At 37.0% G+C, this 27,817-nt stretch overlaps 1 protein-coding gene across 2 annotated transcripts in view; it reads left to right on the plus strand.

Moving 5' to 3' along the window:
• The first annotated feature begins 10,296 nt into the window (after positions 1-10,296).
• LOC149807031 (uncharacterized) overlaps positions 10,297-27,817 on the plus strand; it is an 88,773-nt gene continuing 71,252 nt past the window's right edge. The window contains exons 1-3 of one of the 2 annotated variants that reach the window (XM_089960896.1): positions 10,297-10,354; positions 18,970-19,025; positions 22,224-22,254. In XM_089960896.1, the coding sequence (XP_089817022.1) occupies positions 10,336-10,354; positions 18,970-19,025; positions 22,224-22,254 (106 nt within the window). In that variant the 5' untranslated portion in view covers positions 10,297-10,335. The remainder of the gene's footprint in view (positions 10,355-18,969; positions 19,026-22,223; positions 22,255-27,817) is intronic. The other variant, XM_089960904.1, reaches the window with a different exon arrangement.

Consider the following 27,817-nt stretch of genomic DNA (forward strand, 5'->3'; position numbering starts at 1 on the left):
TTAGCCAGCATTTACTACGATCCCTTCCATCCTGCAGGTTACGCAGGAGTTCAAAAATTGTATCGTGCTGCCAAAACGCAACTGAAAAGTCTCCGTTTACCTCAAGTGCAACGATGGTTACAAGAACAAGCTACCTACACTTTACACAAACCCATTCGACGCAAGTTTGCCAGAAGTCGCACCCGAGTGGAAGGCATCGATCATCAATGGCAAGCCGATTTAGCCGATGTCTCACATTTGGCCAGCTACAATCGTGGTTACAAATATTTGTTTTGTGTCATCGACGTCTTTTCCAAATTTGCTTGGGTCGTACCCTTGACTTCCAAATCGAGCAGCGAGTTAGTGCGAGCCCTGCAACGGGTGTTGAAACAAAGCGGTCGTCACCCTCTTCGATGGCAAACGGACAAAGGTACCGAATTTCTGAACCAAGCTTTCCAAAAAGAATTAAAGAAACGTGACATTCATTTTTTTACCACCGAGAATCCCGAAACCAAAGCCAGCATCGTGGAACGTTTTCAACGCACTTTGAAAGAACGCATGTGGAAATATTTTACGCATCACCACACTCTGAAGTACATCGACATCTTACCGCACCTGGTGCAAGCGTACAACCAATCTTACCATCGAAGCATCGGACGTGCCCCGCAAGACGTGACTCCCGACAACGAAGTGCTGGTGTTCGAGCGCCTGTTCGGTACGTCCCCGACGAGGGCTGTCCCCAAGAAAAGTGGAGAGTTGGTCGTAGGAGATTGGGTGCGCATTGGCAAAACCAAACGCACTTTCGACAAAGGTTACTTACCTAACTGGACGACCGAATTGTTTCGCATCACTGGACGAGTGCATGGCCGTCATCCTGCCGTCTATAAATTGGAAGACATGAACGGAGAAGTACTCAAAGGAACGTTTTATTTGCCCGAGTTACAACGTGTCACCAAAAAAGAAGACGACGTGTACGACATCGAAAGCATTCTCGAACGCAGAACCCGTAAAGTGGGCAAACGACGTGTCAAAGAAGTCAAAGTACGTTGGAAAGGATATCCACCCAGTTTCGATTCTTGGATCGACGCTTCGCAAGTCATCGACTATAAAAAGAAGAAGTGACCATCATGCCCTTTCACACAGCAGACGCAGCTACGTCGACCACTCCTCCTTCTTCCCCTAGTTCTTCTGTGCAAGATTTACAAAAACAACCCTTGTGGGTGTGGTGTGGAGAACGTGTGCCTAAAACGCAAATCGTCTTTTTCTGCCAAATCTTCGTGGTGTACTGTGTCATCGGGGCAGCCATCGCCAATTTGAGTTTGCAACAAGGAGACAAACAATTGTGGACCATTTTATTGAGCAGTTGCATCGGTTACCTGCTTCCCAATCCCTTCCTGAAATTCTCCTCGAACGGAAACCTTGTGTCCAGTGCCAGTGCCAGTCACCACTCCAACAACCACAACCAGAACCCCATTTTGGGCGGAGACACGCCTCTGACGTCCAGTAATATCCCCTCGGACAACCACAGAACTCTGGAATTATGAGTCACGAAAACCAATTTTACTTAACCTTACCCAGTGACAGTTCCATGGAGGTGTTTCCCCACAACACGTTGTGCTGTTACACGGCCAAATTACCTCAAGCCATCCCCTTAGATCACGAAGCCCATTGGAAAGTGGCTTTAGTAGAAATGATTCACCCTACACAAATCCAAAACATCACCGAAAAGCAAAACACTTTTGAGGTCGAAATCCTGAACCAACAATTACAAGAAGCCATGACTGACATCGGGTTTTCAGGGATCATAAGACCAGCCAGCAATCCAGCCTTCGAAATCTACACCGTGAAAATTCCGTCAGGGTTTTATTTTAGTGGCCAACATTTGGTGGGCACTATTGCGGACAGGTTCGAGTTCGCCTTTGGCAAAGCCCTGAACAAACTAACTAAACGTGTCACCCTGGAGTACCATAAAGTGGCTCGTCGCTTACTGATGAAATTTCCGGATACCCAAACGATGTCCATCAGTTTCAATCGTGACTTGTTTGATATTTTAGGTGGAGACACAAAAATGGCTCCAAATTTTAATCCGAAGATCAAGAGCAATATGGAATTTTACAAGTATTTTCGATTCCCTGTAGAACTGAACCAAGGACTGAATTTGATGTTCGTGTATTCCGATGTGGTGGAATACAACGTGGTGGGACACACCTCCGTACCGTTACTGCGTGTCATTCCTTTCAAAGTGGATTCTGCCGCGAACGCTGACGAGGAAACACTTACCACTTCCACCGCGAATTTGTACATCCTCACTATTTGCCGGTCAGCAAGTCGTATTTGGACACGGTCAACATTGCTATAAAAGGAGATTTGGGACAAAATATTCCATTCACCAAAGGAAAAGTCACGGTGAAACTCCATTTTCGAAAACGGTTTTCTCACAACTCGTAAGTAAGTCATGTATCCAGTGTACCGAGGGGTGGCTCGACAGCGAGGACACGGTTTAGGAGATATGTTAAAATCGGCCTTTCGTTCGGTGGCCCCGGTGTTGAAACCGATGGTGACACGCGGATTGCACGCCTTGAAAGATGCGGCACTGACGCAAGGCAAAGAATTTCTCCAAAATGTCATCATCGACAAACAAATTCTAAAGAAGCCTTCATGAGGGCAGGCAAAAATGTCTTGCTGCAAACGGGTAAAGACATTTTGGGTCGACGAGACACACCTATAAATGCCCTGCACGCTACCGAGTCAGGCATTCAGCAAGGACAAGGCAGAAAGAGACGACGAAGAAAACACCCTTTCACCAGACTTCAAGCTAGAAAGGCCAAGAAAAGAAGAACCGTTCGAGACTTAGACGTTTTCGATTATTGAGACACTGCAACAAAAAATGATGCACCGAGAATCTTGCGCCTGTTCCAAGACGGAACTAGATCTGTTTGCCATGCCCCCCACCATGATGACGATGCAAGAATCCCAGTGGGTGGAATTTCATCCCGTCTCCTCATTGGCCGATTCCGCTCCCATCGAGTTTGAAATCAAAGGACAACCCGAAGATTACATCGATCTGAATAGCAGTTACTTGTATCTGAAAGTCAAAGTTCTAGATAAGTCTGGAAATGATATAGACACTGAGCCAGTATCTCCCGTCAACAATTTTATGCATTCTTTGTTCAGCTCAGTGGACTTGTACTTGAATAACAAACTGGTCAGCAGCAGCATGGATACTTACCCTTACCGAGCGTACCTGGAAAATCTCTTGACGTACGGAATAGATGCCAAGAACACCCATCTCAATGCTTGCGTGCTATGGGAACCTGACGAAGCAGGCGAATTTGATAAAACAGGTCTTGAAGCTGACCCCAAATCAAAAACAACCACCAATGAGGGATTTGTAGAACGAAGAAAGAGAATCATGGGAGTCAACCAAAGTTTAGAACTGATGGATCGTTTGCATTTGGACATGTGGTTGCAAGAAAAATATTTGCTGAACGGGGTGGATGTTCGCCTGAGACTGAATCGTAGCAGTACCGCTTTCCATTTAATAGCTGACAGTGCCGATTACAAAACCAAAATCGAAGAAGCCAGACTCTACGTACGCCGTGTGGAAGTGTTACCTAAAGTAGGTAACGACATCAGTCAGACGTTGAGCAGAACGACCGCCAAGTATCCCATACGACGCGTGGAAGTGAAAACGTTCACCATTCCTAGGGGACAGAAATCCATGATCGAAGATCATCTGTTCCAAGGACAGCTACCCAAACGTTTGATCGTTGGCATGGTCTCGAATGAAGCCTTCAACGGAGCCTTCACTAAAAATCCTTTCAACTTTCATCACTTCAACGTGAAGAAAATCGAAGTCAGTCGTGATGGCAAGACCTTGTGTACCCGACCTTTCGAACCCGACTTTGAGAAGAAGAATTACTTGAGATCGTACTTGTCCCTGTACGAAGCCACGGGACAGTTAGGAACCAACACCAGTCACGGCATTACGTACGACGATTATGACGGAGGCTATGCTTTGTGGGCTTTCGATTTCACTCCAGACCAAGGCAGCGACGAGGGACATTTCCACCCTATAAAATCCGGCCAGATTCGTGTGGAAATTCAGTTTGGAAACAGAATCGGTGATGATGATGTAACGTTGAACGTCATCCTGTATGCAGAATTTGATAATACGATAGAAATCAACAGTTTGAGAGAAGTCATTCTAGACTATTAGAAGCCATGGAAGACTGTTATCCCTCTTTACCTAGTGGAGAAACTTTGGAGATGGAATGTGAGGAGACCGTGGAAAAAGAAGAAGTGATCATGTTGAAGTCAAGATGGCCAGAACAAGAAGCCCATTTAGTCTCCTGTTTTGCCAAACACTTGGTCGACAAAATGACGGAATTGATCAAGAAAAATTGCTATGGATGTCAAAACGATCATCCCAGTCAAATTCAACACGATAAATGCCTGATGTTGAGTCAAGAAGAAAAATTGGACGAGTATCTGGATGAAGCTTGGAGTCTCATCTCGAACAAAGACGTGTTGCACCAGTGGTATAAAGACTTGCGTGAACATTCTTGTCCACCATTAACCACTCAAGAGATCCATCGTATCGAAGCTCTCCTGAATCAGAGTGAGGAAACAGAACGAATAACCGTTTATTCGTCAGACATTTTCAAGCAAAAAGTCAGGATCGAATTGACGACTTATTATTACCTGTGAAGAAGAAGAAAAAAACACACACAAATCAATGGATACCTGGGAACTTTATTACCTTTTGAACCACAGTTCTTATACAGCTTCTTGGAATCCTGTCGTCTGTGCTAAAGATGAACTCCCTCATCGCAAACCTAAAGACCATCAAGCTTACGTGATCAACACGGACGACAGTCATCTCCCAGGAACCCACTGGGTAGCCGTCTACTTTCCTCAAGAAGGATGTGTGGAATATTTCGATTCGTACGGATTGCCCCCTTTGGAAGACGATATCATCGACTTTATGAGAAGAAATGCTCAAACCACCCGATTCAATAACGTGAAATTACAAGGCACAGATTCCTTGGTGTGTGGACAGTACTGTGTGTATTTTCTGCATCATCGCAGCCTGGGCTATTCCTTAGAACATTTAGTGACTCATTTCGATCCTCGTTCTTCTGCTAGAAACGATGTGAAAGTAGATCGATGGTTTTGTGACCATTATGCTTATCTTTTGTCTCAAGCTAGGAAACGTAGTGTCCATCAATGGCCTAATGATTTCCAACAGTGGAAATCACAATTTCATTCACAACGTTGTCAGCCCTGTTCAAAGTAGATTGTCTATTGAGAAAAAAATGTTTGTGTTTTGAAAAAAATTGTTTGATGTTATAGTGTTGGATTATTGTTAAAAAATGTTAGAAATGTTGTTGTTTAGTGTTAAGTGATTTTTGAATAAAAAATGTTGTGTTTTGAAAAAAATGCCTTTGTGGTTTGTTTAGCTATAAGAATGTTGAATTGATGCTCTTTCATTTCTTACTATCCCTCTCATGACACTCAATGAACGTTACGGCTCGAAAAACCGTGTGGGGGATGTTTTCCTTCACGTCCGCGCTTTAACTTTAAGAACCGGTTTGTTCCCAGTCTAACCATCCATTGTCGACTCATCCTCCTAAGAAGATGTGCTCCAAACTAGCTAAGCTCAACGAAGCCTACGTGAATTTGCATAGGGTCAGACACAGTCTGATACCGAAGCCAGAAGAAATAGAGAATGTAAGAATGTTAAAAATCACTGAAGACCTGATAGAAGAGCTCTTCAGAGAAGAAATGAACAGGGAGAAAGAAGAATCGACAGAGAAGTACAGACTTCAGAGACAGCAGCAACAGCAGCAACAACAGCAACAGCAGCAGCAACCTGAACCTGACAGAGGCTTTGTCGATTGTCGTATCGACACCAAAGAGTTCTTCTTCTCTTTCCGAAGAAGCAGACCTATCGCCAGAAAGTCTATCCTCAGAGGACATCGCATTCTTAGAAACTAAAAAAGAATGCCATAGCAAAACAAAAAAACAGCCCTTTTCAGGGCTACCCCAATACTCTAGAAAAGAAATAACCATCAATTTGCCAATGTGTAGGTAGAGTAGTGTGAAAATAAACACTAACTCTTTTTCAAAAAAATTGTGAGGGTATGTGTTTGTGTGTTAGTGTTAGTAAGTGCTTAAGTAAGTTGGTATGGATAGTAGATTAAAATGATGTCTTTTTTTGGTGTTTGAGGTGTATATTTGGAGTTAGATTGGATTGCCTTGGGTATGTGGATAGTCCATTGAAGTGATTTATAAAAAAATTTTAAAATAGTAATGGGTAGCATAAAAAAGTGAGTGAGTGTTTCTTTTAGGTCCGCGCGTTCTTGTTTTTTGGTCATGATCTAGGTAAGATCAATTTCATGTTATTAGGGGATGTTTTCCTTCACGTCCGCGCTTTCACTATAAATTGAAACTCGTTCGGCAGTCCAGCTACCCTTGTTGATTGATCAACACCAAAAATGAACACGAGACTGGAGAAACTGTTGGAGCTTCATGTGCATCTGGAATATGCCAGGCGCATATTAAATGAACTGGCCGCGGAAGCCATTGTCGAGGAGGGAAGAATAAGAGAGGAGGAAAGAAGAAACAAACAAGAGGAGGAGAGAAGATATAAAGAAGAAGAAGAAAGAAGATATAAAGAGGAAATAAGAAACAAAGAAGAGGAGGAAAAGGAGAGAAGAAATTTCAAAATCCCAGAGAGCGAAAATTGGGATTCTGAAGCGACATATCCTGCCTCTGCTCTCTCCCCCCAAAAGGTAAAAAGTAACTGGGGGATAAGATGTGTATGTGGCGCGAGGCCTGGAAGGTGCCACCATTAACCAGGTGTCCATGAAGTTCCAAACAAAACAGCCCTTTTCAGGGCTACCCAATACTCTAGAAAAGAAATAACTATTAATTTGCCAATGTGTGTAGGTAGAGTAGTGTGAAAATAAACACTAAATCTTTATTGATAGTGGAAGTGTATGTGTTTGTAAGAGCTCAGGTATGTTTGTGTGAATAGTAGATTATGGGTTTCTTAGCAAATGTGGAGAGTATAGTTAGGGTTATATTATATGAAATGAGAAAGTAGGGGGATGTTTTCCTTCACGTCCGCGCGTTGTTGTTGTTTCTTGGTCATGATCTAGGTAAGATGAATTTTATGTTTTTAGGGGATGTTTTCCATCACGTCCGCGCTTTCACTATAATAACCCACAGTATTAGTCGTTCAAACCATTCTGCAAAGAATAAAAAGAAGATGGCGTCAAACCAAATGGACAAAATACAAACCTTGCAAGACGTTTTAGACAACTTAGGAATAATGGAACAGATGCTATTAAGACTGGTTGAAGACCATTATTCCTATAGTCCCCATCGTGTGAAGATGGAAATTAATAATTTAAGGAAAGCAAAGGACAAGATTAGTGGTGTCATGAAAGAGATCAAGGAGGAGAAGGAGGATGAAGAGGAAAGAATAAGAATACGCAATTGGAACGAAAAAATTGAAAAAGAAGAAGAAAATGAAAAGAGGAAGAAAGAAGAGGAGGAAGAGAAGAAGAAAGAAGAGGAGGAGGAGAAGAAAAAAAAGAAAGAGAAGAAGAGTGTAGGAGATAAAATAAGAACTTGGTGGAGGAAAAGAAGAAATTAGAAGAAGAAAACCCAAAGGCCCTTTTCAGGGCCAGTCATATTTCTCGAAAAGAGATAGCCTTTCTATTGCCTACCCCTTTTTTTTTTTAAAAAAAATCCCATGTTAAATTCCCCTTGTCCGTAGAGTGTCCCACGATTTTTTAGCCATGTTAATTCCCCTTGTCCGTAAAGTATCCCACGATTTTTCGCCATGTTAAATTTCCATTGTCCGTAAAGTGTCCCAGGGGTGTTTTTAATGCTAATTCCCATTGTCCGTAAAGTATCCCTATTCACTACTAAGGGTGGTACGGTAGGCTTAGTCACAGGGTTGACGTGTTTAGCTCGGGAAGGTCGTATTCTCTTCGGTCGTGATAAAGAAGTCTGATACATTTGTTTCAGACTTCTTAACTCCGCTAAAATGTCCAACAGTACCGTGACCGTTTGATTCTCACCCTCTTGTTTCTTTGCTGCTACTTCTTCTTGCTGTTGCTGCTGTTGTTTTTTTCTTACCTCTTCTTCTTGTTGCTGTTGCTGTAGGAGAAAAGCCTGTTCCGCTTCCTTTTGTCGTTGTATAAATTTCTCCAATTATTCTTTCTGTCTCTGTCTAAAATTCTCCACTTGCGGTAATGAAGAAGGTAACGAAGGTTCCGGAACAAATTCTTGCGAGGAGAGAAAATCCACAAAATCCCAATTCACCTCTTCTGAAAGTAAGTCCGGGTTCCCTTGCGCGGTCTCCGCTGCTGGTGTACCCCACTGGATCGTTTTCTGAGTTTCCGTCATGTTGAATCACTGTCGCATAGATTGACTGCACACAAGCGCTAGCAGATCTATATTGACTACGTGACGTCACAGACTGCTCTCTTCGGATTGGATGCGGCTGGCTGAATTTTGTAACGCGTGTTCGGATTGGTGAATGAACTCAATCCGTTTCAATCCTACCTGTACCTATAAATAAGCGCCGTTGACTGCATTGATTCACCTGTTCTCGTCGCTTCAAGATGTGGACCACAGTTGAGTCATCCACCCTTGTGTCTTCCATGATGTTTCGGACAGACTTGCTCATGTATGTCCGATCGAAGTGGACCGTTGTCCACAGGACAAACACCAGCCTGTGGATACGTAGGATCTACGTTGAAAGACAAGGATGCCTAAAAAGAGTGCTGATTTACGGACCAACAGTGAGACGTAGCCTAAGGACAAGAAGAAGACCAATGCGGTGCCATTTATGTTAATGAATAGATTAACATAAAACCCAAAGGCCCTTTTCAGGGCCAGCCATATTTCTCGAAAAGAGATAGCCTTTCCATTGCCTACCCCTTTTTTTATTTTATTTTTTATTTTAAAAAAAAATAGAGTCCCTCCCTGTTTCAATTTTACATAGACCCTATATAGTCCCAGGGGTTTCTGACCATGTTAAATTTACATAGACCCTATATTGTCCCACGATTTTTCTCCATGTTAATTTCCCTTGACGCTATATGTTCCCACGATTTTTCTCCATGTTAATTTCCCTTGACGCTATATGTTCCCACGATTTTTCTCCATGTTAATTTCCCTTGACGCTATATGTTCCCACGATTTTTCTCCATGTTAAATTTCCCTTGACGCTATATGTTCCCAAGGGGGTCTGTAATGCTAATTCCCATTGACGCTATAATATCCCCCTTCACTACTTCCGTAGCTGGTGCCATTACTTTATCAGTGATGATTTAATTACATGCACGGATTTATAGCAATAAATTTACATGATCCCCGATCACGATATCGTATAGGTCTCGATAAAATATTTGGTTGAAAGACTGATCTAATTATAGCAGTAGAGAGGGTGCGACGAAACGCGCATACAAATTTTGAAAAAAAAAAAAAACAAGCGACAAAGATAAAGTAACAAAATAAACTAACCCAGTTAGAGAAATTCTCGACAAGTTAGAGGCTTTGGTTTGGCGTTATTGAGTTTTTATTTTCATTTTCGTAGGAAGCTTTATTTTTCAAAAATGACGTTCCAGCAAAGGTCTCTGTTCGCCCTATATGTTGATCAATCCGTTCAGGAGGAATAGCGATAACAAGATGTTCAAGATGTCATTGTTGTTGCATATTCGACCTCCGAGAAGTGCCATTTATTACTTTAGGTACCGTTTAATTTTCAAAGGAAAAGCGAAAGAGCGGGGAGCGTCTTGGATAATTATTCCAACCACGGTATATATTTTTTTATTTTAAAAGATTTATCTTTTTTGTCAACTAATAAAATGGTTATAATTAATTTTCTTCAAATCAAAGGAATTTATATGCAAGCTATCTGGGGCTCAGAAATAAAAAAATTCCTCGAAATAATCTCGGGCTCACCATCTTATATAGAAAACTAAACGATCGGTCCTTAAGGACTAACTACGATAAATTTTACAAATAATGTTGATAACATTTTCGCGGCGAATCTTCGATCAGTTTACGATATAAAATAACAAACTTTTGCTTACAGACGGATGGGCAGTAGGGAAGCACATAAACTCGAACGGTGTTTGACCAGTCAAACTAATTAAAAAAATCACAACAAAACAAACAAACAAACAAACAAAAAACTGACAAAGCACCTCACTATGGAATAAAATATTTAATACACAGTAAAGTCTCCATTTTGATCTTTTCCTTGTTTATAAACAAACAATAGCGCCATCTGGGGAATGTCACGTGATTAAATCTTTTGCCTTAGCCATCATGGCCGACACTGAAGCAGGTGAGCGCCAAGATGAAAGATACAAATTGAATTTACTCACATTTATTGTCTTATCTATTGATGAAACGAACGTGATCGAAGAAACATTAACAGTCTACCTGAAAATCATTTGACATGAGCCAACGTTTCCCACAACTGTGCTAAATACGTTTTCTTATTCTCATTAATGACGGTATGGGGGGAGGGGGAAGGGAATTCGTCCGGCTAATGAGACGCAAAATCTCTGATTCACCTTTAAGCTATCTGTTTTAAAGAAATATCTCGTTTTTGTTATGAGAGAGAAATCTTAAAACAGACTGATGAAATCATGATTTGATCATTCCTATAATATATAAATAATCCAATCACAATAGTTACACGTGTTTTCACATCCCTACAATTAATAAGGGGAAACGGTTTTAGTTTTCTCTGAAGCCCTTTAAGACTTGTATCCATATATTGATTTTTCTAAATAAAAGCATACAATTGCTAAAGATTTAGTGGAAATTATTTTCCTATTAGATCTTTGAAGCAAACTTTCATCTCTTAATGTGAACTTTTTACGTTTCCATTTGAAGTACTAGACTTTCATAATATTAACCTTGTATCATTATAGTTGTAGGATATAGTTGTTTCTTAATAATACATTTTTTGTTGTTGACACAATCTATTTGAGCTTGCAAGAGTGAATTATCAGTCAGCTTTCAACTAAGTTTTCCGGAAGGAATTTTTTCATGTATCATTTAAAAAAAATAGACTAGCACCCCGGCATGGTATTAGGGTTCAAACCTAATGGTATGGGCTAATAATAAACATAGTTTGCATTAAGAAATGAATGGATGGTTTTTGAAAATTTGGTATCTTTCAAGAAGTGAATAATTTGTATCCAGTTTTTACCAGTATAATAAGATTTGACCCATATAAAAAAAAAATGAAAAACGCAAACTTTCATTTTGACCTTAGAAACCTAAGAAACCCATAAAAAAATTGATACCTAAATAATAAAAACCTAAAAGTTTGGGGGTAAATGGTGTACAGCTCAGCCCTGACATCACAAAAAATGATTTTTTGCACATGGATTCATGTTAGGTTAGCCTAGCATTCAAAAAAGTGCATGAACTGTGCAAATTAAAGACATCTGGTAATTTTGTTAATCGTTTTTGCTTTATCTTCATTTTCATTATACTTGGGAACAAACTGTAAGTGTACTTTATCAAATTTGTAATGTTGTGCTAACCATGTAGATTATCGAGTGATATTTGTGTCTTAAAGGGGATGAAAACCTGGACCTGCAAAATTTTATTGTAAATAGAAGGATATATAGTAGTTTGTGTATATAATCTATCCCGACTATTTTTTCTTTGCATCTATTGTATTTGCACAAACATTTCATGCAAAATATTGTCCTGTATTCCGAGATCAAACGGAAAGAACCTGCCGCAAATTTGTTAGCTCCCTTCTATACAAGCAGGATGTGACATCATTTGAGACGATTAACGTATAAGAGTTGTATTCAATTTGTGCAGCGAAGTGTCAAGTAGAAACAAGATGGTTCAATGCACAGCTCTAAATTGCTTGAATATTATCAGTTCTGGAACAATCCTTAATTATTTTACTTTTTTTTTTCTCCATCTTTGAAAAAGAAATTATCTACCAAATGAAATAACATTAAAGAAATGTTTACGCTTTTTCATTCAATATTTTCAACATAAATTTATTATGCATGTTTGATTTTGTATGTAACTGCATCGAATGAATATGCATTTTTACTTCCACACTTACGTTCAAGACTGTTTTCCACTCATTATATAATAAACCCCTCCTTCCCATTCTGCATTCATCTTTTTTGTGTAATGTCGATAATAGGAAAATAAATCACTTATAATTGAAAGTCTGTGTGTTCATATAAACTCGTTAAATTTCTTATAACTACACACACCGGAACACCACGATACAATTTTTTTAACAAATGTTACTGTTAACTTTCTTGATTGATAAATCTATTATAGTAACATTATTTATTAATGTGGTAATTACTCTCAAACTCGGACCAGGCTGATTCGGTACAAATCACTGACTGATTCGGCCCATATATCTGGCTGATTCTCCAAACTTGCAAGCTGATTTGGACCATGTGAAATGTTATTCAGTTTAGTCCAGGATTTAAATGTGACATTTAAATTTGTTTTTAAAGATCATCTTCTCATTATGTCCTAAGTACGTTGAGCAGTTCAAATATGCATTTAAAGTAACAAAATCCCGTTAGTACGCGTGATCATGGTATTGTCATATATAATAAAATAACGTAATCATGTCCATTGTGCATCGGCAATTTAGTAGTGAAATATTTTTTAAACTTCTCGTTCAACATTAAACTGTTTAATTGAGAAATAATAAAATTACAAACACTGACAAAAAAGAAGAAATAAACTAAATGATGGACGTAGTACATGATAGCTTTCAGAAACCGTCCAAATTCTGTGCATTAGCCATGATGTTGAATTCAGTAGCGACTGGATTTCCTGAGTAGGCATCAGTGATGGTTTTTATTGAGTTCAAGTATCATTCATCAATGGTTAGCAAGAATTCAGTCGATTTCGGGTTATAGAGGTCCATGCCAGAAAGTCGTCTCAGAATGACTTTAGTTATTAGGTTGGAGCCCTTTCATGTATAAAACTGCAGATGTCACATCATGCTTACACCCGCTCTAATTTACCAATTAAATTGCATTAATGATTTGAAGAGCAGAGCAAAAAGGATAGATGCCATTTCTTTTTCGTTAAGTACAAAAGCAGAGTTGATCAAGTTGAAAAGGTGCAAATTTTATAGATTTAATAAGTTACTTAGTTGAAGAAAAACAACAATAAATAAAGAATTAACAACCAGGGCGAGTTCTCCATAATTCATGATCAACAATGCCAGCGTGTACACAATGTCTCAAATGACGTCACACCCACTATTTTTACAGGGGGAGGGAAGCGCGTTGTTCTGTTCAAGATGGATTGGGAGAGATGATCGGTTTTTCATAAATTTCTTCGTAACAAGTAAGAATAAAAGGTAAAAATTGTCAGAAAATGAACCTTGTACATGTGGCAAATTATATATGAAGTTTGCGCGAATTTCAGTTTTACATGTTGGTCCCCTTTAAACCTCAAAATATGATCTCAAACCTTGAGAAAAACTAGTTAGGAGGCCTTCCTGTCCTACTTGTAAACGTTTGCTATATTGTTATATTGTATGCTTTTTTGTTTTTATGTTAATCTAAACATTCATCAATTTGTAGAAAGAATTCTTGTGCCATCCTCATTTCTTCCTCTTCTTTCAGTCGTCGTCTTTTTTTCTCTTGATTCTATCCCATTCTCTTTTTTAGTCTAATGTTTCGATTGCTATTGTTGAGGATTTGGGTGTCTGTTTTTCCGTATTTTGTTCGCCTTGTGCAGTTCTCTCTTGTATTTTCGTTTGCCTAGAGTTACTTCTTTTTTATCTATTCTCCGTTGTTGATTCTTCTGTTGTTGTTTTTGTTTTGGTCTTAGCTGGTGGATTTGCTGGTTGTGTTGTTGTTTTTAATGTGTTGGATTATTGTTTTCTTCATATCTGAATCCCCTTGTGGATTTGTTATTTGCACATTTATTTGCTTCTGGTTATTTACTATGTCTTTATTCTCTGTCACTTGTATTGCTGTTGTTAATTGTTACTTTTGTTGCTCGCTGCTGGTTATTTCTTGATTTTGTTGATTCAGAGTTTGATTTTCCTGTTATTACAGTCTCTGTTGTTGTTATTGGGGCTTGTGCTTTCTGGTCAGTTATTTCTTTCTTTTGTATTCTGTTTCTTTTTTTTTGTGCTGTTTTTTCTGTTGTTCCAGTTTCTCTTGTTGTCATTGTTGGTTATTTTGTCCAGTTGTTGTTGCTGTTGGTTCCCATGTAGTAGTTGTTGGTGATGTATTTGTTCTCTCTGCAGCTTTATGGTTGGTAATTCTTGCTCTGGTTGTTGTTTCCCAGTTTGTTGTTGTGCAATTGATTTGATGCTTGTGTTTCTCCTTGGTTTTTCCCATTCTGTTGATTTTGTATTTGATTTGTCCTCGGTATTCTAGGTATTCACTGTCCATTATTTCCTGTTCTGTTTTATGTATTGATTTCGGTGTTGTTCTATTGGTTATTCGGACATTTGTGAGGAGTGTGTCCTGTCTGTTCGCATTTGCTGCATTTTCGATGGTAAATACGCCCCTTGTACAGTGTGACCGCGCTATAGCACGCTCCGTTATAACATGAATTCATATATAACACAGTTGTTGTGTGGCTCCCGAAATTTCATATACATGTATTTTTCTTGTACACAAGAAAAAGAAAAATTCTTTCTTAAAAGTATGGAAAAATAACGAAAAAAGTTTATCATTTCGGGGAAGAGATTGCATATAAATAATACAAGACGATTGTGGCTCTTGAAATTTTATATCTATTTTTCTCGTACACAAAAAAGTTTTTTCTTTTAAAAAGTACAAAAAATAACGCATAAAAAGTTTATTCTGGGATCTATTGGCGACATTGTTGGCTGTTTGAACTTTTATATACAACCATTGGTTTGGAGTGCAGAAATTCAGAGGCCCCATGAAAGGAAGCCACAAACTGGATATAAAATGCACTGAAATTTATCTATTGTTCCATAAACAAATTTTTTGTCCATATTGACAAACCATCTAAACAGTGCATTGTTATATCATTATCTGCTTATCTTGACAGCTAGCATGAGTACTGTATGTTGGGAAATATCCACTTTTTTGTTGTTGACATTTCTGGTAACGGAGATCAACCGGACCGGGCATTATCTCATAATCTCTCTTTCGTTGGTTTTTCGACCACTTGCTAATTTGCATGTGACATTTGTATGTGGATGGTACGTAAAATTCCTCTTCTTTTCACTCAAAATTAAATCCTTCAGATCACTCACATTTTCTGTAATAATCCCTGTCATCAGACCAGAACACCTGCATCTCTATTGTCTGTTGACCCTTTGTTAATTTTCAGATGCATTCGTGGAAGGCAGCATCACGCTGCTACCACAAATGTAAAAAAAAAAAAAAAAGTATTCCATCTTACTTAAAATGTACCCAGATAAAATTGTTTGCTGAAATTTCAAAGGAAACAGAATACCTTTGAAGCACCGATTGTTATGAAAACATGCTCAGCAAATGGAAAAAAAATCAGTCTCAATCATGCAATACAATTACTTGATGTTGCCACCACAATAAGAAATGGGCATTTGTTTGGGTCTCCAAAGCTGTCCTTTAGCGGTGACTTCTTCAAACATTGCATGCGCCCTTCATCAAAGAAAGCCGACTACAGTCTTTCAATAAAAACAAGAACTTTTCTTCAAAGGAAGTCATTATCAAATTTAAATAAAAGTGATGGAATCTGAAGGATTTTTGCATTTTCCAGCATGATTAAAACATGTTAACTGTGCTGTGATAGTTTCCTTTTTGTGGGGAAAAGTTTATACTTACGAACGCTACCAACAGCGGCTTAAAACACAAACTAACTTTTACCGACTTGGAACATACTGAAAAGTAAATTTGCTTCTTCATTCGTTATATGATTTTGTTGTTTTTCCACTGAATTAAGACCAATATGACCTGTGACAAATTATTGAATATTTTAAAGCTGTGTGTATGCATATTTACGATGGAATCACTTTTGTTGTGGATTCAATGTATATGACGAGGTTCGCAGGTGAGTACACAGTGTTGATATTCTATTCATGCTATACATTAGACATGTATATATAAACAGTAGTATTCATGTATATGTACAAATTCATGGTTCTCTAAATAAAGTAAACTATTATGTATGTCTTCTTTTTTCACTACAGGTGTATTTCTCATTTAATATGCATCAGTTTAAAATGGTAACTGTGCCGATGAAGCACATATTTTACCACTCGCATTTATTACCTACAACCCCCTGTAATTTTTTTTGGGTATATGCATCATTTTCTTCAGCTAACTGACCTGGTTGCTTATAACACAGTTCGGTCTATAACACATTCGGGTTCTATGGCTCCCAACTACCGTGTTATAGCGAGGTCACACTGTACCAAGCATTGGCCAAGAAACCATGTAAGAAAAACACTAGTTTCACCTCTGGTAGTTTACTCCTTTCTATTCCCAAGATTCTTGTTCCATCCAAGGGTGCATTTGTACTCATTTTGTAACTTCACTGTATTAGCCGAGTTGTGAATAAAAAGTAGTGACCAGTGTCAATTCATGGTGGTGCCACTTTAAAGTCGTGATGGGCTGTTGACCCCATTAAGTGTAATCCTAGTTGATTCCTGCTGTCAATCATTGTCTATCCAAAAACATTACATGATTATACATGTTCAGGTCATTCTGTTTGGCAGATTAGCAAAGGTAAACTGATGGCCATTTCTAAAATTGCATTGATACTGTGTACTATAGTCACCAGCAGATATTACATTGTATCAGTTTTGAAATCTCCATACAGACTTGGGGCAAAAATAGTTACACAGCTGTTTGTAAACCCCAGGCTTAGAAATTGGCATGTATACTGTCTTTTAATTGTATGTAGCAAATGATACAAATCAGTTGTCATAGACACAAGAGGCTTAGGGGTAATCTTGAACTAAAAGATTAAATACTTAGCATTAAGAGGGCAGAATATGGTATGGTACAATCAACCAAACAATTCTCTTTTATTTTGTATAAAATATTCCCAGAAAAAAAGTTTCACTGAAACTTCAAAGAAAACTGATTACCTTTGAAGCACTGGTTATTCTATATAAATACTAAGCAAAAAAATTAATCCGTTTTAATCAATGTTATACAATTATTTGATGTTACTGCAGCAATAACAAATCAGCATTTGTTTCGTGCTCCAATGTTGGCATTTAGTGGTGATTCATTAAGTTTATTCTTACGGTTGCTACCATTGGTGGCATAAAACAAATTAATTTGAAATCTTTTTAAATCAGGGATATATGGCAATTGGGTTAATTAACGGTGTGATATCTTACAAAGATGTTTGTTAAACTTTTGAATCTGTTCGTTTTTTTCTTCTTTCATTTCCTTATGAATAGCCTCATCCCCAAGGTAGCTTTGGCAAGATGATAGCTGTCTCCAGTTGACCAAACTCCATGCCAGTTTAAATAAATGTACATGTAGCATGTAAACACTACAGCCAGATGCTGCTAATGACAATTAATAACTTTGTGAATTGTTTAGTGACCAGTCTTTGTTGACAATCAATAAAGATCAAATGAGGACTGACACTTTATATATATGTCATTTGTGTTTTCAGACAGGATGTGAATGTTACTGTAAACAATTTTTATGTGATCTGTACTCAAATTCATCAATTTTACATTGTGGATTCTGCAACACTATTACAAGTTGTCAATAGGCAAGTTTATTTCAGACAAGTTTTGTCTTCGATTAATCAAAATTTCCATTGTATATTTTCTCATAGTGTAAATTGTACTTGATGTTACTACAGCAATAACAAATCAGCATTACAATTGCTACCATTGGTGGCATAAAACAAATTAATTTGAAATCTTTTAAATCATAGATATATTTTAATATTCCCTCCCCAATACTTATCTTAAAATCACCTTTAGTACTGAATTATAAAAATGATAAAATCTTTAGAAAATTGTTGACAATATATTGAGGATGGTGATTTTTTTTGGACAGCTTCTTTAAAGCCAGCCCCATTCCTGCCTCTATAGGTGCAAACACGACATTTATCATTTTCTCTTTTAATGAAAATCTATATATCTTAAGAGTGACGTCAGTGTTGAAGTTTTAGACATTATGTTTGATCCATAGAAAAACGTTAAAAATTGTTTACATAAATTTTCAAAAGCATTTCATCAACAATGGTCATGTTTTTCTGCTGTTCAGGCAAATTTGAAATTGTTTGGTTTCTGTGTTATTTTGACAGAGCCAATTCAGTTGCTTTTGTCAGCTTCTCTTGGGCTTGGACTGAATTTTACTATCATGGCATGAGATGAAGTGTTTTTTGCAGAGCCAAACAATGTAATTTGATGGTCCTGCCTTAAAAATTCACAGGTTGTCACTTTGGTTGTATGTTTTGGAGAAATTCTTGTGTTCTTGATTGAAAATCAGTATCATTGAGGTAGCATTGTTTTTTGTAATAATGAGGTTGGTTGATTGTCTTGATATTTTATTAGATTTGCTACACTTGTATTGGGTAGACCAGGTTGTATAGGTCAGGGACAAATTGTCATACAGCAGCATTTGGACAGTGAGAGCAAATGCCTCATCATTTTGCCTTGCCACATCTCAAGTCAGTTATGGGTTGACTGTAAAATTGAATGTGCACTGGTGACCTCTAAACCAGTTTCTTGACATTGCGACAATGAGTGCATGACAAACAATTTTACACCCTTCCGTATTATAATGCTAAATTGCCTGCCAAACATATTTTGGTAAACACTCACAACTAACATTTTTTGAAGGGGACTTGGGAGTACCTATGTTTGAAATATGTTCACTGTTATTCATTGGGAGAGCACTAATATCACAATATTCAATTATCTGACTTTATATTTTGTGTGGTTATGCAGCTTCAATTGAGAACTGGTTTTGTATTATGTTTTTTCAGCTGTGAAATCTGAAGAAAAGCTAGACACAGGGCAGTCTGTTGATAGCAGTGGTGAGGTAATGTCCCTCATTGATATGTAAATACACAGATATTGCAAGTATTCAGAAGCATGTTACAGTTGTCACAAAATGTTATATTTTTTTAACTTTAAATTCGAAGAGTGAAAAACAAACCCTTGAACATGAGGAATTATTGTGTATGCCAGTGACAAATTATTTTGAATGTGACAACTAATCAGTCAGTAAAATTATAAGAGAACAAGTGTTGTTACGTCAGAACAGGGCTCGAATTTAACACAAATTTCTTTCTAGCCAGAAGGACTAGTATATTGAGAAATTTACTAGTCCTGTCAAATCTTTACTAGTCCTGTTCACAAAACAATGTCACACAGCTTTCATGTACGTTTACTGATTCAATTTTAAATTTCGAACAACCTGCAACAAAACTGGATGTTTTTTATGTGTGTTTGTTTTTGCGAATTGCGTACACCAGTTACACCACATAACGTTCCTTTCCTCGTCATAATTCAGCCATTCCCTGTCTTTTGTCCATTTCTTCTGAAATTTTTCATTACGCTTTTCCCTATCATAAGAATTATTCCTCATCATTCTCATTTAACTTTCGCTTTTTTCCGGTGGCTGAACACCTATCAAATGCCACATTTTGCCTGTCTTATAAGGAGGAAATTGTGCCTTGTTTTGAAATACGAGATGTTATAGTATATCTGACGCGAATTATTTAAAGCAAGAAAAGGAATGGCACATTGTCCTTCATATAAGAAAGTCAGAGCAAGAAACGCGTTTCAAAATATGTGTCTTTGTCCCTCCCACAATTAAATGGCCTCTCCCTAACATAGACTTAACTTCAGCGGATGTTCTGCATGATCAAAGCAGTGGCTATTGTAAACACTGTTATAAAATATTAGCATCAGAAGATAGTGTTAGTTTCAGCTTGGAAAAGGTGTGTTCTCATTAAACGAAGCCATCTGACACTCGGCGCATTGTATTTAGTAAGTCGTAAGTTTGGTAATTGTTCCTTTTTTTGTTGTTGAGTTTAATTATAGTGGCGTGTGCACAATTGTGCATGTGCCACTTTTTTCTGACTGCATCGCAGTCTGCTAGTTGTTCCTGGGGAAGGGGATGGTGCCACCTCCCCCAGGCTTTTATGGATTCAAGGAACCCTGATAGTTTGGCCTCAATCTGTGGGTCCATAAAGGTCCCTACAGTTGAATGGTTGACTGTCATTAGTGGGAAGGAGAGCTTGGGAACGGTCCTGCCTGCTTTACATCGCTAGTTTCTTGTTGCATTTGCCTGGTGTTTCTTGTGATTTTTTTTTTTTTTTTTTTCAAAATGTTCTAAAAGGAGGGGGGATGTTCTATGCTGTTTATAGAGGTTCTTAGTAGAAATCATGTATGAAGAGAGATTTTCAAGGTTGTTATGGTATTACTAGTCGAGGTGTTTAGGGTGTGCTTCCTATGTTATGTTATAAGTTTTTAGATATTACCTCTTTAAGTTATTTATTAATTAATGTTTTTAGAGATTGAATGTTATTTATACTTTATTTAGCAATTAATCGAACATCAATGTATTGTTGAAATTAATAATAAGGCGGAAAATTTTCAAATCTTAGATGCCCATGCTCAGAGACTTTAATTCCCAACAAATGTACAGCATTGTGCTTAGAGATCTTCACGTGTATTCAATTGTTTGTTCATTCTTGTAAGGGAAAAATATAAAAACTATTCTTATCATCATAGAAAAAGTAGTTGTATGGAAAGAATGTGTCAATAACGTAATCGTAATAAATTGATCTAATTCTTATAATCATTTCGATGGAAATGTAAAACATGTAGTTTCCTGTTTGTGACTGTTGGAGCATTTAGGTAGCAAGCAACAAAAAAAAGAACCTTAAATAAAAAAAACATGCAAACTACTTTCTTTGAATAGTTTTTGCCGTGTTCTTTTGTGTGGTATACCGCTTTGTAGTTTGTTACTGTGGTCGAGTGAATAAAGTGTGATACGACGTCATTTTTTTTTCATTTAATTCATTATCAGATTAATTAGGATCAATTACCAAACTTTCGTTGTTAATGACGGGACCATACTTTGCGCTGTTAAGTGCAGTGCACAAAATCAGATGGATTCTTGTTATAGAAACGCACCTTTCCAAGGCAGAAATTGACTTCATCTTCTCATGCTAATATTTTATGACTGTGTTTACAATAGCCACTGCTTTGATTCTACAGAACATCTGCTAAGTCAAGTCTTTATTAGGGAATGGCGTAAACAAACGCTGACTATTGATAACCGAAACTTACTAGCCCATCGGACTATTAACATTATGAAAGTTACTAGTCCGATAGGAAATCTGCTAGCCTCGGGCTGGCGGACTACCACTAATTTTGAGCCCTGCAGAATGTTCAATAAACTTGTATGATCTGGATAGTTTGGACTGTGGTTTTAAAGTAACTAGCCATAAAAAGTGTCTCTTATTTTATATATGCTTTAAGGCATTTTTTTGTACATCTTTATTACTATACACTGAGATTTACTTGGAAGGGTTTATCTTCCTAATTTATTTTTGCAGTCTTTAATTTTTACATTGTAGAGCTTTCAATTTATACTGTGTAACATGTATTGTAAGGATGTGCAATTAAATGTTATATATACTTGCATACATATATAGTCATGGTGGTCTTTTTGTATTAGATAAAATGTAAACTTGTAAGGTATTAGAACAATACTTATTTATTATTTATTTACTTTTTATTTAGTACTGATGTCAATAAAGATTGATGAAAGTCAGTGAAAATAATAACAATGGCCTGTGCTAACTGATCTTAACATTTACGCCTGTGTCTATTATTTATTGTATAAAATCTTAAAGTAATCGCAAGCGACAGTTGTTACTTTTAACCAAGAGATAATATTATAGGTTGAGATAATGCCTAAACACATGAACATATAATTTTAATATGCAGATTCCTGTTTCTGGTATTTCCTGTACCTAACGCTTTGAAGACTCTTTAAAGACTTGTAAGATTCTTTTATAATCTGCCTTGGAGCACTTTTTTACACTTAGTTTAACATTCCCAGTACGATTCACATAACTACCAGCTGTGTTTTAACTTCTACTATAATCTGCATTTTTGAAATCAAGAAAAAAAAATGGTCGCTTTCCTGATCTTGAAATTTTTCTTATTTCTTATATACATTTGAAAGATATGTATATATAGATATATTTTTATGTTTCAGCAGGCAGAAAGTTCAAAGACTCCTTCCTCAGGTAAGATTGTACAGGTGAAAAGTTTATACAGATATTATAGCCTTTACATGGCTTGTGCTTTGAGGAGCTCAATAACACTCCTTAAATTGCTTTTTAATGCAATGATGCACAAACTGACAGTAGTAAATTGGAGCAAAAGGAGAAATTATTGATTAAAAAAAATATCATGGTGGTGCTAAATGGTTGTCACAGCCCAAGAAAATTAAACAAAATTTAAATAGAAAAATGAAAAAAAGGAAAATTAAATATACTTACTGATTTTTCACACAATTTATTTGAATTTATAACAGTTTTATTTATTAAATTATAATATTAGTCCTTCACAACAGCAGAATCTCTTTTGGGGTTTCAAAATGTTGTGATCCATAGCATATGCTGATCAGCAAGTAGAAAAACAAATTGTCTTAGGTGTCCCAAGACTTTGTAGAACAGGAAAAAATTAAAACTGATTTCATCTCACAAATTTTATGGACCATGCAGAAATTATTTCTTTAAATAATTAAGATATTTCCATGTCCCTCAAACCCTAACTTGCATATACTTAAGGATCACTGAACAAACCATCCCTAACGAAGGTGTGAGCATCACGTAATTACAAGTTAATAGCTTGATAGACTTTTTAATCTCTGTCACCTAATCCTGTTGCCTTAATACATTGTGTACACATTCCTATAGTGCATATTAATGATTTGACCGTGAATCTGATTTGCTCAACTTGACAGCAATTTTCTGATTAGATTTTGATCAGACTTTTTAAATAGTCTTACATTATCAAGATTTTGGAAGAGTTTGATAATGGGCAAGATCTACACATGTTAATAAATGCTAAGACAATAACAGATAAATGCAAAAATTTGATACTGGCTGTTATGAATAGTACACGTTTTTCTATCACTGATTTATCTTTTACGAGAATCAAACAATGGAATAGCCAGAGTGTTATAGAGTACCAGAGGTCTTTCTATGGTTTTACAATTAGGAGTCCAGGACTCATATTTTGGTAAAAATAGGAGTCCCACCAGCAAAAGTTGCAGTTCCCTCCCATAAGCATATTGGGCATACCTGAAGTGGCTAAATATCCAGTGAGAAAAATCAGTGCTTGTCATTGAGCTTACATTTCCAAATTCTTTACCCAACTGACATATAGCTCTTGTTTGTCCATCAGAATCAGACTGAATTTTGTCAATTTATGGAAAGGCCTTTTTCAGAACACTAAGCCAGGCATTACATGTTTTCTTACAATTGGCTACTGTTCCCTCTAAACTATTGATTCTAGCAACTTTAGCACTCTTCTGAATCTCATTACAGCCATTGTCAATTTGCCCTTTGACCCCAAAATACTTATCCAAAATTTGCAAACTGCATTTTGTCTAGGTCTTGACATGCCTTGACATTTTGGGGTCATATGCACTACTTATTTGGCTACACTAGGAAGTGAATACGATAATGAAAGCTAAAGTTGTTTACTTGATGTACATTTATAATGACCATATGTACATCTCTGGTTCTTTTTGCTTTTAAATTCAATCATCGTAAATATCAACACATTTTCCAACCACTCCTCAGCTAGTCTTAATCTTTGAACTTGCTGCCCAGCTATTGCATCATGTTCTTTTGATGTAGTCTTATAATGACAATACATGTACATCTGGGGGACTTTCAGCCACTTAATTCTGTCATTGTAAATATCAGCAAAGCTCAGATGATTAATTGTTTAACACATTTTCCCACTCAGCAGGTGGATGAAGCAGGACTGGCAAGCCATTGAATTTGCCACCCAGCTATTGTGTGCATACAGAGGACTTGATTTTCTGCATCCCAGATATATAAAAAATTGCATCCAAATATGTGTGATTATGTGTGTCCGAGACCTGAGTACATTGTTTATTTTCAGCATAATGACAAAGAAAACAAACCTGCAGAAGAGCTGTTGTTGTGCTTTAAGGTTATCAGCTTGCACATGAAATTAACAGTGGCCAAAAAGAAATAATCTTGTTGATGGCTTCAGTTTAACATTTATCTTCAAAAAGTGTATGTGTGAGCTTGCAGTTATCTAGGAAGATTTTGTGGTCAATTGTTATTTTTAAAATAAAAACACTACTTTAATAATTAAGACAAAATAGTACAGTTTAAGTTAAATGAAGATCATATGATTAATAAAAAAACGTATTGCATGAAATGCAACAGAAACAAGGACATGAATGCATCTCAAGATTCTGATAACATAGTGTAGAAGAAAACAAAATTAGGTTCATGCAAACTGTATCTAAGTATACAGCATGCTAGGCATTGTCATGATGTTAATTGGTAATATTATCTAAAATCTGATGTGACATTATGTATCATAAGTTGTCTTCATTTGAACTAGGAAATGTTTTCGTTATCAAATTGTAAGCAAACTGCTGTGTCTCTCATTCTGTCTCATAATCTCTTTAGAGCATGCTTGCAAGGGTCATGAACAGTAAATCGCGCATATTTTGTCAAGACCATATCCACTCCACTGTGGTCATCAGATGTGAATCCGCAAGAAAGCATGCGGTATAGAGTTATTCTCCATTAGACACTGCTGCAACTCCGTCAGGACACGGACGTATGGTGGAGTTTTTTTTTCTTACTCCTCTCCACACACCACCAACTTCCACCATGAAGCATGAAAAAATCCTTTGAACTATATTGTACCTTGCATCAGATTGGCTATTAACCTCTCTTGGTGTATAGACTATATTTCTCATCCAATTTCTTTACGTGGGTTTAGTATCATGAAGAATATGGATGACGTCAGTTTTTAACAGTTTATTAGATAGTTTACATAGGATGTGTTTACAGTACTACTTAGATCTGCCAACTCTTACAGTTTTGCCATAAGTCTTACAAAAATTACCCTTAATATACAGATTTATGGCATAGTAGCAAAAAATACGGAAAAAATGATGGTTGTTGAACAGTCAGGATAATTGGTTCGTCCGTTTTATTTGGATCTGGGTTTCATCTTACAATGAGTGAAATTAGTCAGGGAACTAGACTAACTTTACATCAGCACTCCAGATGCTTAAAAATGCACATATTTGTTCCTGAGAAGCGTCTGCATGATCCAAATGTTGATTATAGAATTTTATAAATGGCGTCCAGAAAGCGATGCATGCTAAGACGAAAGGGAAATTCTAGAAAAGTGTTAATAAACAACATGGAAGAATAAAAAGGAGTATTCAGATTCTTGTGAATAAAAGCTGGAAATGACACAATTACATTTATTGGACATCACATGCCAGTTTGAGTATGTCTTGTGGCAGGAGATATGATTGCCATCGTCATGTGAAATGGAAAAGAATTTCCAAGAATTATGTCAAGTTGTCAGATAGCAACAAGCCATTGAGCTGCATAGGGTTTGGAACTAGAGTTTGTGCAACTGTACTAGTGGTAAATAAAGTCTACGAGTACTTTGAACATAATGTTTATCGTCGATGCGTCAAAATTTTAATTACATTTTCCGGCTTGACAATAGCAGTTATTGATATTTTGTTACACCTTACTGAAAACTGTTTAATCTTAAGGGAAAAAAATCAGCTGCCTTACTGAGATGGACTCGGCAGGGTCTGCTACTTAAGAATGAAATCTTATTTTATGGAAACTAAATTTGTATCTTGTTTATATATCTGTAAACATGATTTGTGTATCATCAGTATTCCATAATTTTGTACATTTGTAATAATATATATTCAAGTGTCTTTGTTGTTTATCATACTTGAAATAATAACTTCAAAGCTTTTCATGCTTTACAGTATTAGTTGCCACCTATATATATATATATATATATATATATAGACAAGATCACAGATGCACAAACCATGAAATTATAAACAGAAAGAATTCTGAAAATAATTCAGGGTAAAGAAACATTGTTACGTTATAAGTCTTTTCTTGCAGTCTACCGCTCTGGTGGCCTAGTGGTTAGAGCGTCCGCCTCGGATGCGGGAGGTCGTGGGTTCGATCCCCGGCCGAGTCATACCAAAGACTTACAAAAATGGTACTAACAACTCCCTCGCTTGGCGCTCAGTATTAAGAGGTTAGTGTTAGGACTGGTCGGCCCGGTGTCAGGATAATGTGACTGGGTGGGACATCATGCTACATGTCTGCGGCATGATGCCCCAGTGCTAGACATCACTATAAACTGCCACATTGCAGACATCGTAGCGATATGACTGAAAAATTGTTAAAGCTACGTTAAAAATCCAAATCACACACACACACTTGCAGTCTAAATAGCAGACATGATTTTTCTGCGTTTTAAAGTGGGATTCTGCTTTTCTCCTGACTTGAATCAGATTGCTCTTGATATAGTCCATTTTTTATATCTTTTCTGATCTTTTTTTTTTTTTTTTTTACGGCATGTCTGGTCCCATTCCGCAACAACCCAAGTATTTGTTCCATATATTAGCACACAACTCTCGTAAAGAGTATTCTAATTGGTCCAAGGTTTAAATTCATCCAGTGAATCTTTGTGTAATGGAAACTGATGGCAATGGAAAGAAGCATGCTTGCAAAACGTGGCATCCCAAGTTGTTGAAAGAGACCATGACATGAAAAGTTTAGATAAAGGTTTGAAAAAATGCATGGAAATGGGAATGGCTGGAGCAGAAAGTTGACGCAAATTTAGTTGGTCAGTTTATAAGAAAACTGAACGCTAGAGGACTGGCTTTTTGTGACCTTTGCAAGAAAGATCTGAATTATGGTAATCATGGTTGAAAGAGTTTGAACAGCACCTACAAAAGAAGCTGCAGACATGAAAATTGAAGCTCAGAAGGCATTTGGAAAAAGTGCAGTTATGTACTTTAAGAAGAAAGAGTTCTTGCACGAGATAACAGATTATCCCTCTGTCAGAATACGCATACTGCATGTCACCAATACAAGCACCAGCTTGAAAGGAAAAAGACTCTCATTGAGAAGGAAAAGAAACAATTGTTGAGCCAAAAATGTCAGTGATGACAAAAAGGAAGGCTAAAGAAAACTTTGCCAAAGCTGCAAAGAAAGAGCTTGACTGGCATATCAACAGGTTGTGTCCAGTGGATATAAAGACAAGTGAATATATAGGATTATTTGTATATAGTTGATGTACTTGGTTGTTTATTTTACAGATTTGATGTGAAAAGAGAGAAGTATAATATGTTTGCTGCAAGAATTGACAAATTATTGTGATTTAATTATGATGTGAACACCGACATGAAATAACTAAAGCATCAGTAGTATTGGAGAACCAATTCATGTGACAATAAATATTGTGAAATTATTCAAGTTTTAAATGAACATTTTTGGTAAGCTTCTTAGTGTTTCAAATGATTATTTTGTTTTATATTATCACGATTTGCACCAGGAGCATTTTTTGTGATTATGAAATGCATTTTTGTTCAGAGGCCTTTGGCACCCTGAAACTGCCCCTTAAAACCCCATGGGGGGGGGGCCAAAAAATATTATTTCAGCTTTTTTTATAATGGAAAACCAAAATCATGTCTGAAATAGTTGGGTTTTTAGAGCAATCTTGAATAAGATAACAGTGACATTATGTCTG

Source organism: Sinohyriopsis cumingii, chromosome 1 (assembly GCF_028554795.1).
Source record: "Sinohyriopsis cumingii isolate HCF-2022 chromosome 1, ASM2855479v2, whole genome shotgun sequence".
Taxonomy (NCBI): Eukaryota; Metazoa; Mollusca; class Bivalvia; order Unionida; family Unionidae; genus Sinohyriopsis; species Sinohyriopsis cumingii.